The sequence below is a fragment of the Centropristis striata genome, chromosome 15, assembly GCF_030273125.1.
Source record: "Centropristis striata isolate RG_2023a ecotype Rhode Island chromosome 15, C.striata_1.0, whole genome shotgun sequence".
Taxonomy (NCBI): Eukaryota; Metazoa; Chordata; class Actinopteri; order Perciformes; family Serranidae; genus Centropristis; species Centropristis striata.
This window is the reverse complement of record NC_081531.1, coordinates 9,389,989-9,405,166: the sequence shown is the minus strand read 5'-3', so window position 1 is coordinate 9,405,166 and position 15,178 is coordinate 9,389,989. Positions and strand designations below refer to the sequence as shown.

Sequence of the window (15,178 nt, the reverse complement as noted above, 5' to 3'; positions counted from 1 at the left end):
TCTGATGTTAATAGTTCAAATAATGGCCCCATTTAGAAGAAAATAGAAGACAAAGAATCATATGATTTGGGGCGTGGCTACCTTTGATTGACAGGTCATTAACAAGACGAGCCGTCATCAGGAGAGAATCAGAACAATAAGTATCCATGGCAACGTTTCAATAACGTTATATATAACATTATATAGATATAAAAAAGGACGTTTAGCGGTTTGGTCTCATAACTTTGACCCTTTCACTGTATTTTCACTTAATGACAGTTTATTTTAATGTTCTGTTCATTAAAATGTCTTGTTTGGTTGGACTAACAGACACTCCAAGGAGTCGCTGCTCAGTTTTCTGAGGAAAGTAACATAAGTTTTGTTTTGTTTTTTTGCTACCCAAAAAGAACATCCCAGTTAATGCTCCAATGATCCCTCTCGCTCCTCCACAATCCAAATATGGTCTGCTTCCCGTATCGGAAACAAGATGGCAACACAAGATGGTGACGAGTGTAACGCTGAACTCCAGGCTTCCAACGGGCCACAAACCAACGGGTGACGTCACGGTGACTACATCCATTATTTATATCCAGTCTATGATCTGAACACAGAGACGGATCGCTGTGATGGAAAGACGGCAGGATGTTGTTGAAGGTGGTTCACTTCTGCACCGTACATCTCCTCCTCCTCCTCCACTCTAACAGATCAAATGTATGGAAACCACAGCACATCTAATATACATAAAAGGGATGTTTCCTGCAGCAGCGGAGCACTCAATACTGCCAGGCCTTGGATAGCTAAATGAACAGACTCCTTTAATTGCTGAGCCCATCTAATTGGCTCCCAGGGTGAGACCATCACTCATGACAGACTATTTATCCTGCTCTTATCTCTGGAGGGGGGGGCCGGTGTGTGTCAAGAGAGGAAGGGTGTGTCTGCCAGGCTGGCAGGGTTAGAGACGGAGGCAGGCATCCAACCTGCCCCCCAGCCTAATCCTTCACACAGGCCTCAGTCAGGACGGGGACTCGGGTGACGTAGAGTCTGAGCCTACTGGCTTATATCCACAACAAATGAAAACAGACCCCAGCCACCGTTTTAATTGTGTCTAATGCTTGGCTTTGCTCTCCCTCTCTATCCCAGTGTTTCATCCCCCGCTCTATCCCTTAATCCTGCACACATGCACTCACACTCCCTCATTTAAAGAGGAACATTAGAAATTGGAGAGGCAAGGGCTGCAGCGCCGAGCCAAGCTGGCAAATGAGATTCTGCTTTTATTATAGCTTAACGAGACGACTCGAGTCCGTCCAGGGCTTTAACACTCGGCTGAGTGCTCGCCGTCCTTCAAGTGCGACTGTCTGCCAGCCGGGCTCGTGCAGTCTGACGAGTGAGTGGAGCTGGTCAGCGCGGGTGTCTGGTCTCCTTGTATTCTGTCATCATTAGCCAAGCTGCTGCCTGCCACTACGCTGTTCCACTAGACATCATGACTCTTTTACATCGCTCTCAAACCAGGAGAAACTATGTCTACTCCGAGACAGGATTTGAGTGGACTTTGACAGATGGCTTCGGCGCACCCCCTGTTTTTTTTCTTTCTTTTTCCTGGTGAAGTCCAGCAGTTCCTTTTCAGCTTCACCAATCTGTCGTATAGCTCCAGCATCTTAACGAGACCCCACTGCCTGACAGGCCCGGTCACGCTCAGGGAAGAAGGGACCGGTAGAAAAATTAATGGATGAAAAGTCTAATCCATCTCCAACCTTCTCCAAACCCCCCACAGGAGCTCCAGTTTAATTCATCTCCATGTAGAGCAGACACAGGGAAAAAATAGCCTTGTTTTGTTTTAATTTGAAAAACATCAGTTCCACATATTGGCATTTAAGTTTCTGTCATCTCTTGTATCTAGCCTTGACCAGAAAAAAAGGCCCTCACTAATTAGCTTGCCCTTTATTCAATTAAATCGCCCTCCCCTTATATATCAGGGATTAGCCGGCTTTCTATAAATGACAAATGGGATGCGAGTGAAATGTCACGAGGTATCAGTGGGAGAGAGAATTTTGTCTGCGCCGACACAGGATCACAGAGCTCGTCATTAATTACAGTCTCGGCTAGCCTGGAGTTTGCCTGGGAGCTGTGGTTATTCAAGCAGTGTGTGTGTGTGTGTGTGTGTGGTGTTGGGACAACTGCAGTCACTACAATTTGCATGGCCTTTGGCGTTAGCACACACTGAACTCTTCCTAACTTTGCGCTGGAGGACAAACATCATGCTAATGAAAGAAGCTTCTCCGGGTTGGCCTGTGTTCTTCGCTGACTGTCTCTATGGCAACCGCAGTTATAACCACTACTTGAGGATGAGGCCATTAATACAAAGTTTAAGTGTTGGCTGCAAATATGCAACAACATCAAGGATGAGTAATAGTGCGTTTGTGACATAAACCAGATTGTGAAGCAATTAGAATGAACGCCTCGCGGTTGTATGAGTCTGCCAACCAGTCGAGATGCACTTTACATTCATGTTTGTCCAGACTAATATGTCTCTATGGCAGCAGACAATGCTTCAACTATGGATGGTTCACGTCTTCAACAGTATCTTCGAGACAATCTGCTAGGGGTGTGCCATATCGTATCGTTCACGATTATATATATTATTATATATTCTTGACATAGTGACATAAGGGTTTCCATTAATTACCTAGACTTTAGCAGCCCGCCAGAGTCTCATGTGCTGCACTAACATCACGTTTTAAGCTACTGAAAGTATATATACCGTTTTTTTGTGTTGTGTCTCTGCTCAGCAGAGTGTCTGTCACCTGTCAGTCAAAACCCCGACCCACATCTCCGTCCTCCTCCGCATGCCCCCAGACCCCCTAGATGGTTATTTTTTTTATTATTTGCTAATACTAAGAATGAAGAGTAATTTTTGGCAACTGTTGAGATTTGCACTTTACACTTTACATTTTAGATTAATGATTGATTTATATTAAGTTGACTTTTTTTTTTATACAGACTAAAAAAATATTTTCTATATATATTTCAGTATTTTGTAATATCATCAAGGATATTATTCTCGCAAAAATACCCTGAAATATCTTGATAACCTTTCAGGGCCATATCGCCCACCCCTACAATCTGCACAGTTTCAAGGTGGGCGGCAAATTAGTGTCCCCACGTGGGTATCTGACCAAATGTCTCCCCTTCTGCTCCTGACTCATGACTCATGACTCTGGTTGAGCGGGCTGGCCATGTACTCAGGCTGAGTTGTTGCCACAGAGCCCCGGGTTTGATTCCAATCAACAGCCTAAAAATGTGTTTGTGTGATATTAGCCTATTGATTACTGAGTTATAGCCAAAAACCTACAATTTAGTCAGTTCATCCTTTAGTCCAAGTGGACATTTGTGCCAAATTTGTAGAAATTTCCTTCAAGGAGTTCCTGAGATATCACAATCACGAGAATGGGACGGACGTAAGGTTACAGTGACTTTGAGCTTTGACCACTGAAAATTTAATCAGTTCACCCTTGAGTCCAAGTGGACATTTATGAAAAATCTGAAGAAATTCCCTCCAGGCATTCTTGAGAATGGGACATACGGAGAACCTGATAAAATAATGCAGTGGAGGCATAAAAATGGCTGCAGCTGATGTATGACCCTGTGTTTATCTCTAGATGTTTGCGTGTGTGATTTCATCTGTAGCATGCATGTCATTTTTTAAATATATGATGAAGCTGCATGACAATCTTGGTTAGGGATTACCAGGATTTGTTGTTCCTGCTGTCTCAAACCACGTCATTTTCATGCTTCACCAAGCTACACACACAAACACATTTGATTCAACAGCTTGAAATCAGAGAACCACTTGATTTTTCAGCTTTTTTAAAACTTGTTTCACAGGCCCAACAGCACACTGTTGTTCTCCTCACTGACTCCCACGGTTGGCCCGGGGGACAGTGAGGCTCTTCACCTCCTCTCTGCTTCTCCACGGGTTTCCAACCAGCAAGCAGGAGCCACTAGAACAGTGACAAGGACATGCTCCTCCACCAGCTTGCTGATTGTGAACATTGCCAATTATGCTCAATGGGGCAGCTGGCCAACAGGAAGCACCCAGGTCTCTGCCAAACTGGTCCCTGTAGAGTCCTTCAGCTAATATGGAACAGTTTCTTATTCCAGGAAACAGTAACCTCTCAGGTCGGAGCATCCCTCCACATTACTTTAATCTATGTTTCACGTCATTCTCTCCACCCAAAAATGATCACCATATAAGCATCATAAACAGGTGGATTTAAAAGGAAAATGTGGCATTATTGGTCATGATAGATGTCATCTATCACAGCTACCTGTAATGCTTTCATCCTGATTCCAAACTATGCAGCTAAAAATAAGAAACACAGCTGCTGTGCTGCATTTCCTAACAAAAACACAGCGCCTTATGTTTACTACGCTCCTCTGTGGGGGCTTGTCTTTTCTTTTGTCTTCCCAATATTGCGATGAAGATGACTTTTGGCAGCTAACAGATTTTGAATGTAATGTTTTGGTGCAGCTTGTGAACTCAGCACACCTACATGTACCATACCTGTCAATGTGAAATGCTCTACTACACAGAGAAAGCTTTCCTAGCTCACATTCAAACCAGCTCCCCAATAACAGAATCGTAAAGAAAAGATAAACAACTGCTGCTTCACTGAAAATGGTAATGTCACTTGACATCAAATACCCAGCGCAACTGGAGTGCTTTCTTGCTTCGTGGGTTTTGGTGCTTTAATACATATTGGGTTTCATGCAAGAACATATTTTAACCCAAAAGTCTTTTTTTCTCCCCAATGAAAGTGTTCCACATTGGATTTAATAAAATCTCTAAACTGCAAAAAACTTGTCATAAATTGCTTGTTTCAGCTTGATGAAAGCCAACTGTGCATGAGTAGCATTGATGAGATTTGACGATTTGCACAGTTGAGGGTCCAAAATTGCTGTATGAGACTACCTGTTCTGCTCCGTTTGTGGCCAAGTTTCATTCACAAAAACGTCAGCGAAGATTAAAAAGAAATAAATCACACTTCAAATTCCAACTGTCGGAAATCAGCAGACGGAAACATTAACAGATGTAGCGGTGTCAGTAGTCATATTAAAGGAATTGAAACAATTGGAAAAATATTAATACAGCTGCCAACACTATGTCATCAGCGCCGTACTGTGACAGAAATAATGAAGAATTGGTTTAGTGTGACGTCGGAGGCTGAAGAAGTAAAAGCGTCCAAGACTTAGATGGGAGGCGGTCAAGGGGGACGTGAGAGTCCTGGAGATAGATGAGAGAATATTATACAGCAGAAGATTTGACTAATTTCCCCTTGACAGCATGAGATCATTTTCCTACTGAACTGTATGATTAATATGCCAAAAATGTTGGAAAAAGTTGAGTTAGAATAGTTAATTTTGGGATCATATTTAAAAAGCCAATACACAAAGTTTTTGCTTTAACATATCATGAAGAAAACGCTGATTGCAAACTGTAATAGCTATAGAAGAATGACATTATTTGGTGTTTAGATTAGTTCCCTACAATCCTTGCTTTTACTAAGATCTGTCTGCCACAAAGTATGATCTCCTGGGAAAATGAAGGCTCAATTTAACAGCACTAAGAAGGGTTATGTGTTGTGCCTATACTTATAAAAGTAATAAAATAAATACACAGAGGCTTCGTAGTCAAACTTGAGCAAACTCAGATCTCTTACTTAAGTAAAAGTACTAATACCACACTGCAGAATTTCTCTACTACAAGTAAAAGTCCTGCATACAAAACTTACTGAAGTAAAAGTGCAAAAGTATCAGCATCAAAATGTACTTAAAGTATCAAAATTAAAAGTACTTACTATGCAGAATGGACCAACTCAGATTGTTTTATACATTCCAAATATATTATTTGATTATTACTAATGCATTTATGTAAGCAGCGTTTTAATTTTGAAAGGTAGGGCTCATTTTAACCAGTTAATATACTGTTATGTGCTTTCTTCAAAGGAAAATATGCATAAATCACTTTAAATTGATCATGTTTTTTTGTTAAATCTCTTGAAAAGTAACTAAAGCTGTCAGCTAAATGTAGGGGTGTAAAAAGTACAATATTTGCCTCAAAATGTAATGGAGTAGAAGTATAAAGTTACACATGTGGAAATACTCAAGTAAAGTACAAGTACCTCAGAATTGTACTTAAGTACAGTACTTGAGTAAATGTACTTAGTTACATTCCATCACTGATTGTCTCCGACAGTGTCAAAAGCAGCAGAACAAAGGTGTTTGTTTCTACTCAAAACTTTAATTTAATTCAGATTAACACATGCACAACGCAAGTACATTAAAAAATATATTTTTTGCAATTACATTATCATTTATTTTGAGTGGGGAGGACGTACTGGTCCAATGTCCAATATTCACTTCCTTTGGGCTTGGTACCAGAAAACAGAGCTGAGGGAAATGTCTAACTCTTTAACTGCTAAATGTTCCATTATGTTCACCAGCGACTCTCTGACTGTGTGCTGCTTGGTGCTGAACTGGTAGTACAGTGGGTTTATAGAGCTGTTTTGCTGTAAGTGCATGCCTGCTGCAGCTGAAAACAACCCCATGAAAGCGGTGCGAGTTAAAATTTACGTACCAGATGGCTACACAAACTGAAACTCCCTATAAAGCTCCTTAAAGCCAAGTGGAGTTGAAGATTCAGGTAATAATTCTCTGTAGGTTCATGACTAAGTGGGAGGGACCCCTTTTATATTGTCATTAAAAAATGACATATCATAACTGCTTTAAGTGCGTTCTCTATTAGACACATAAGAGTCATCGTATTACTGTGAAGGGCTGCTCCTCTCATGTACTCACCCCTGCTCCTCCATCATCTCCTGCAGCTCCATACATTTGAGCTCCACCCTCCTCTTCCTCTCGTGGTCCAGAATCTCTCTGTGTGGCTTTTTCACCAGGATGGGCTCCGCTTTGGGCTCCTCCTCCTCCTCCTCCGTACCCGGCTGTCCCTCCTCAGTTTTAGCTTGTAGCACCGCGGTCGGCGTGGGTCCTCCTGGTCCTGCAGCTGGTCCTGCTCCCGCTCCGGGGACCACGGGCTGGGCCACCCCGTTCGCACCATCCTTAGGAGATGGCACCCTCGCCGCATCGTACATGATTACTGAACTCTGTGGAGACACGGATGATAGAGAGGAACTGTCAGATGACCACAAGTAGAAAGGTTATTATAAATAACGAAAAGTAGAATTGAAAAAAACATTTTCGTTAACTGAAATAAAAAATAAAAACAAGAGTTTTTAAAAAAACGATAACTAATTGAAACTGTATTTTGTGGTTACAAAACTAACTAAAACTAACTAAAATTATAGTGAAAATGTCCTTGGTTTTTCGTCTTTGTCAACGTTTTTCATACATAAACATTTTGATTGATATGAAACCTATTTCATCTATTTGGTTATATGGCTTAGTAAACTTATTGGGGCAAAGGAAATAAAGGCAATATTTATTGTGACCTTATTGAATCTCACACCCAACAAATACCCCATTACAAAAAAACTAAAAACTAAAAACTAATGAAAACTAAACTAAAACTAAGCATTTTCCCAAAAAATAAAAATTAATTAAAACTAGCAAACACACCCTAAAACTCATTCTACTCAACTAACTGAATTTGAAAACAAAAATTGACAACTAGGTAGGTAGATTTTGACTGTCTTTGACAGGCTCCTTTCATGTTAATGATTTAACATCCAGTCTTTCCATGAGCCCTCAGAGTGAAAAATTCTGACGAACATGTCCATACATTTAGTAAAATATCATATAAAATTAAGATATTATTTGCTTTGTAGACTCTGTAGAGCTCCCTAAAGGCCCCTTTATGACTAGGGCTGTTGAAAATAATTGTATAATCGATGCATCACAATCCAGGTGTGGATCATTCCGCATCGATGCAGTGACAGTCCGTAATTGATAATCGATAGTCAGACAGATAATGTGGGTTGCAGACTAGACCTACACTATTTATTTCGGTTTTATGGACATTTTGGTTATCAGGAGTGTCCTTAGAGCAGAAGGAGGACTCCAAAAGTCGGCTATACATTTTGTAAAGACTTTAAATAATAAAAATTAACCCACATTTATCAGAACAATAGTATATATTGATGAAATAGTAACCATGTGTTGTAAAATAAAAAATTCAGGATGTAACGCATCGTGATGCATCGGGGAATCGAATCGAGTCACAGACTAGATAATCGTAATTGAATCGAATCGTGAGACCAGTGAAGACGCACAGCCCGACCCTTGACCCCTGACCCCTGACCCCTGTATGTCAACCAACTGCCAACTGATCTTTTCCACACATGCATGCCCACATGTTGTCTGTACAACAATGCGTTTGGACGGACAGCGAGCTGCAAACACTGAAAGGTGAGTGGAGACGGTTATACCTCTGGACAGGCTGCAGCATTTCTGCCTGAGCTGAGCAGTTCCCTTTGCAATCACTCCACATACTGTACACACACGCACTTTCAGTATATGTAGACATGCATTGCCAGCGACAGCGCTGGCAGCAACTTCTGCTCCATGAGTCAACAGCCTAATAGTGCCTAGAGGCAGGTTAGGGGGGAGAGTGAGAGTTAAATTCCCCTTTAAAACTCTCTTGTCTCTCGGGCCCAACTGAAGCTGTAAACCAAGGTCATGCCATACATGCAGCATGAGAGCCAGAGGATATAGGTGAAAGGCTCTAAGCAGCTTCAGGACACAGTGACAGGGAGAATCAACAATATAGGTGACGAAAAAGAAGAAGAAGAATGTGGACATTGAAAATGTTAAACTTTTGCAATAGATTTCAGACGGACCGTATGCACACACATACTACAAGAATTTTGTACGTCTGTACAAATACTGTGAAAGTATGAAAATGCTCAAGCCACAGAGAAATGTACACAGCCTGTATTCAGAAACATATATATATATATATATATATATATATATATATATATATATACATATAGGTAGAAGGTGCTGCTACAGTGTCACTATAGTAAATCCCCGGCTGCAATGATGGTGCAGAGACACAGAGAGCGCAGGTGTGTAAGAGCTGGAGGTGCTAACCAATCAGAGTGGACTGGACTTTTTTGGGAGGGGGCTTAAAGAGACAGAAAATAAAATGAAGCGTTTCAAGCGTTTTTTTTAAACATTAAAGCATGTAAGCATATAAAATTAACTCCGCTTGATTTTCTTATATCAACGCTGAATGCATTTTTTGTTTTTTGACTTGCTTGACCTCTCTGTTTCTGACTCGTTTACTATTGAAAAGATGAGGTTTTCATTTCTCGTGAATGAAAAAAAAACGGTCTGGTACAAATGCTGCATGGACAGGGCTCTGATGAAGATGGATTGTCCTGCTGAGGCTACTGTAGAACATGCAGAAAGAGAGGAAGGCCTTCACGTGCCCATGAGCCTCGGCTGCCCAGCACCGGTCTCCTCCCTCTACAGCTAATGGCTTCATTTTTCACTGAGGCACCAAAAAAGCCCAGCTGAGGCACTTCATCACTGTCACACAATGGAGCAGCAGAGACAGGATGACACTGAGGCTGGATGGACAAACGTCCAGAACTACAGTCGCAGCTTCGACATATTTCATCTAATTATTGGGAGTGTGCAGGCAGCTTGTGCCTTGTAGTCAGGTGGTTTCCTGCTATCTGAGCTGCTTGTGGAAGTCTTTGACTGCTTAATAGGGATGTGCTTGTTTTTGAAGAGCTACGCGCTGGTAAACGAGCCGTGGATCTGTGCGTGGCGACACAGCTCTTGGCTGACAGAACAGGTGGCAGGACAGCAGGAGGCATCATCGCTGAATCCATTATACAGTAAATCAGCACTTGATATTCCATGACAGCAATCTCTCATCTGCACACGCTCGGCACAGAACAATTCTTTAGAATATTCAAGCTCCTCAACCCTGAATGGACTTTAAAATCAGATTCAGGTTGACGGGAATAACATAAAGTCCTTCTGAATGAGATTGGATGGAAGTCAATTCATGTTTTCAACTAATTAAAATGTCAGAAAAGAGAAAATGGGTTGCTCTTAATGCGTTCTCTCTTCCAGTTTAAAAAAAAAATAAGACCAGATCAAGGCAGTAATTATAAAATACAAAGAGGGGAGAGGGAGCATTTAAAAATGCATCGCTTGCATTTTGTGCATTAACTGGCAAGCAGCCCCCCTCCAGAGATGTTTTATTGTATGTTAGAATACTCTAACCACACAAAAAATAAAGAAAAAACATTAAGAATGTGTTACAAACTCATCTCTTATTCTAGGTCTGGTCTTGTGTCCTGCCTCCCTTTGTTGCTCATTTACTAGGTTGACCGGTAACGGAGCAGTGTGAGCAGGGACATGAAGTCCTGCAGGTGGTAATGTCAGAGTCTGGTCTACTTTTCCGAGAACATCAGTGAGCCTCCAGACTCAGCTGTGCATCAAAATTGGTGATGTTAAGGGTAGTTAGCATGTCTTTGCTTGTTTGTAAGCTTGTTAGCTTGGAACTGGCCATGGCTGACAGTGTTAATGGTTGTGAAACGTACAATAATATCTGCTACGATGTAACACTGTGTCCGTCTGCACTGGAGGATTCAGGTTTCCTTTACGGCTTTTGATTGGCTTCTCAAAGTAAGGACGTACCTAATCTAGCTTGCCCAGCATGCATTTGAAGCTCATATTACACGGAAGTGCACAGATATTTCCTCCTTCAGTAGAGGAATGTGAAAACACCTCTCTAGTAGGGCTGGGCGATATATATCGATATAAAAAATATATTGATATATTTTTAAATATGATATGGAATTAGACCATATCGCATATATCGATATAGTTTACTATAGCCCTTACTAGAGTTTGTCATATTTAGTTCTTTTGTAATGTTCGTTATTCTTTTCTCATATAATTATATTTATTTCAGAAAATTAAAAAAAAATGTATGTTCACAAATAAATGGTTTCAATAAAACTACTTGTGACATGTCATATTTGGCTTTGACTGAAAATTTGCTCTCATTTTGGGATTAAATATCGGGATATATATAGTTTATCCATATTCAGCATAAATATATCAGGAAATGACTTTTGGTCCATATCGCCCAGCCCTACTCTCTAGTGACAAACACTGCACAGATAAAAGTCAGTATAGTAAAGGTCACAAATTTTCGGGGACATAAAAAGAAAAAAAAAATTTTTGAGTGGAGGTGGACTTTAATGTTCCTATCAGTTGTTGTTGTTAACCCTAACCAATAATAACGCTTCACTTCAGCCAGAGTTGGCGAGCGGCTGTGAAAGCTTGAGCTCAGGTCTGGATCTTTCCGCCAGAGGGGAGGGCCGTTGCTAATCCCATTTGTGCTGAACATCATGTCTCGGCCGCTGGGTCGCTCCTGGTAACAAACCGCACAATTTTCCCCACATGCACCTGACCGAACATAAGAAGCTGTTTGAAACTCAACTGTAATGAGCTTAAATAAAGCGAAGATATCATCTGGAAATCTGCATGAAAGGACCCTCCCATCACAAATGAAATTCTCCACAACGCCAGATGTGGGAGTCAGAAGCTGTGGGCCAAGCGCCAGTCAGTGTTAAACCATGCTGTAAATATCGAGCCATCTCATTATACTAATGCATCATTCCTTTGTTCCCACGAGGGGTGGGGGGGGGGGGGGTGGGGGTCTGTTCTCTTTCAAGTTAAGACAACTAAATCATTTAATTGTGTAATGAAAAAAAAATCAGAACAGAAAGGGAGACTTGTCAGTGCGCTGATAAGGCAGCAGAGCACACAATTAATTGTGTGCAAGTCCTCTGCAGGGACTGAAGGTTATCTGGAGCTACTGTATTAATGGTGGCACCAACCTCCTCTGCTATTATTGCGAGGGCGTGTAAGACTGTCACATCCCAACAAACACTACTTGTAATTAGTCATTATGCTAAGTGAAGTTGAGCCACATGCACTAAGTATCACTAAGACTTTTTCCAAATAACAAAGAGACAACGTGCACGTGAATAGTAAATACTGTATTTTATAGCAATGGAATAAAAAAGCCATTAGCTCCTGCCTTCTCTCCATCGAGTGAAAGGAGATGGTTCCTGTTTTGTTTTTAACCTTTGCCCGTGGTTTCCTGAGCTGTCTGCCTGATTAGATGCCTCCGCTGTGTCGGCACTGCAGCCCGTCTTCTGCTGACATCGAGTCTTATACAACAACACAGACCCATAGCGTAAATTTATCATCGTGGGCGTGAGGTGCCGGTCCTCACTAAATGTTGAAGGGCTGTTGTAATTTCCGTACAAGCATCATAATGTCTTAATGACACGATTGCCGCTAGCCCACGCAGGGCTGACTCATCTGATATACACTGGATGGATCATGCACTTAAAGCTCAATTAATAAGGATAACATTCACCGTGGCCACACAGTGAACAAATCCTAGTCTCATTAGGGATCTAATGTTGCATTAGGCTAATGAGACATTAGAGAGGGGATTGCCTGGACTTGGGCCACAGAGTGATTGTAGTGATTTTTAATTTTTTTTTCTTCCATGGAGGATTATATCTGAATATGTCATTAACAAAAAGTAAATGGCATCATTTGTACTATTCTCTGTAGCCCCTCTGAGCGGCAATCTGTTGGGATATTTGATGAAAACATTACCAGTTTACCGCCTACATGATTAGAAGCAAATTTACAAAAGGAATTGACCTCAGGAGCTCTTACATTGGGAGAAGTGAAAGCAGAAAGTTAATCAATGATTTTCTGCTTGTAATCACATAATTTATTTACAAGCTATTTCTGCAATAATGAGAAAAACCTACTTAGCATTTGTGCTATGACAATGTTAGTTGATCCACCACTGTGATTCTGGCTTTGATATTTCAACAACTATTGGATGGGTTGTCAAGAAATTTGGCGCAGATATCAACGGAGCCTAGAGGAGGAAACCTTATGACCTTGATGATCTGATGGTTGTGGTTTCCATTTTTAGCCTGATTATTGACTAATGATGTTTGAGCAGGCATTGGTTGACTGAAGGTAAACAGTCCGTGTAGAGAACAAAAGAGGCGGAACGCAGTGGCCGAAATGTAATCAAGAAACCATTCAAATATCTGGGGATGTTTAGCTTTACAGCTAACTCAGCTGAACTGGCTACTTGTGAAACATTCGGATCCTAGATGTTGTCTATCAACTCCATTCTCCTGTTAGTCATTAGTCATTACTGCAAAAAAACGGTGTCTAAAAACAAGATAAAAACACTAAATGTGAGGGAAATTATCTTGCTTCATGGACAGATAATTTCACTTGGCAAGATTTCTTGAATTAAGTTTGTTGAATCTAGAAATAAGCATATTTAACACTTAAAAAATAAATGAAATCTTAAAACAAGATAAATTATCCAACACTTCTAAATCTAAGTTGTTGGGTTTTTTTTTTTATCTTGGTAAGAACCAAATAATTTGCAGTGATGGCCTTGATATTGGGGCCACCAACTGTTTATCTACTTCTTATATTTTGCAACAGTGGTGGATGGATTTTATTTACACACTTCCTGGAATTTTTGGTAAAAATTTGTACGGAAGGGCGGCATTATAAGTTACTTAACTTAGGATGAACTGTAAAAGTAATATATGTATATAACTGATATTCCATCCAGTACCACAACTCAAGATTATATTTTGTCCAATTCTCTGGTTTATGACAAAATTAAAACTAAAAATATCTCCTTCCGCCTCTTATTCATACAGTCTATGCTTCAGCCTCAGCTGCAATATTTACCTCTGTCAAGAAGGTTATGTTTTTCGATTTAGTTCAGTTGTTTGTTTGTTAGGAAGATTAAGGAATTTAAAAAACTAAGTTTTATAGGGCATGACCCTGGCAGAGGTCTCGGCTCTCCGATTGCTCTTCTGGGTTTTCATGGCTGATTGCAGCGGAAATAAAACCAATTACTAGATGAAACATTGCAGCTTAGCATCAACATTTCAGTATTTTCCTCATTTTACTGTAATGTGGTACTTTAACTATTCATTTTGCATTACCTCCATCAGACCTGGTACAAAATGTGTTTTCTGTATGTGGTTATATGAACATAGTGCAGTTTTCTTTACAGGGTAAATCTACAAGGCAGGCTACTTTCAGTTCAGAACATATGTACTGCCATCTGTACTTTTAGTCTTGAGAGACCTGTTAATGTAAATACTGCAGATACAGAACTATTTACTAGACGAGAGTCAACAGATTGTGAATGGGAATGTTTATTTCTGCAATAAATCTTTGCAGTTATAATTGTTGGTTGTGGTTGACTACAGTCTGCACATGGCTGTTAGCTGGGAAATTGGATTATTTTTAGCCATTATTGATTTGCACATCATCCAACACTGACATAACATCAATACTGAAGGTAGAAATGTCTCTTAAGTACTGCTGTATTACTGCTGGCCATTGCAACAATCCAGTTTCATTGCAGAAAATAACTGTTGATCTTATTCTATCTTCTGCCTTTTCTTTTGATGCCTAATTAAAACCTTTTGATAGGTTAATGGAGCTGACGTTTGCAATCAGAGTGGAAAACAAACAGAAACAAGAGCACGCTCTTATTTCTTTTGTGCCTTTGAAAATCTCCGGCTTGTTTAAGTGGATTCCATTTCACCTGCTACACTCAAGAGGAGAAAGCAGAGAGGTGGGACACGTCTCCTTGTAGCCACTTTCCTCGCTAAAAGCCGACTCTCTCTCCCTCTCTAACCCTCCGCCCCTCTCTCATAGCTAGCTAGGTCAGTCTGTGTTGTGCACAAAGGCTCCAATGATTGGATCTCACTCAGCATGGATGCACCTCAACCATGATTGCAGGGTGGCAGTAACAGGGGGCTTGACCTTGACTGCGAGTGGCAAAGAGAAGCTGAAAACACATCCTGGGTGGCTCTCTTTCACAAAAAGAGAAAGAAATCAGAGTCAAGGTAAGTGTTCTGAATATATCTGTGTACACATGTTGTAGTAACACCTGACTATATCTCCTCTCAGCGTTCACTAAAGTCTCTCCCCTCTCTCTCTCTCCTATCCTTTTTGCTTTCCATCACACCTTTCCTCCAAAATAATCTGCCCCTTGGCTGGAAGCTTGTGCTTTGTTTTTAGCACTTTGGCACCCAGAGGATGTGTTTAGCTCTCCCAAGGTCAGCTGTCT

The 15,178-nt window shown here is 40.8% G+C and overlaps 1 protein-coding gene across 1 annotated transcript in view; it reads right to left on the bottom strand.

The window, feature by feature from the left end:
- The window catches only part of srrm3 (serine/arginine repetitive matrix 3), a 113,136-nt gene that overhangs the window by 53,417 nt on the left and 44,541 nt on the right, over positions 1-15,178 (bottom strand). Inside the window, exon 2 of the mRNA XM_059351162.1 lies at positions 6,835-7,139. Within this exon, the coding sequence (XP_059207145.1) occupies positions 6,835-7,127 (293 nt within the window). The 5' untranslated portion in view covers positions 7,128-7,139. The remainder of the gene's footprint in view (positions 1-6,834; positions 7,140-15,178) is intronic.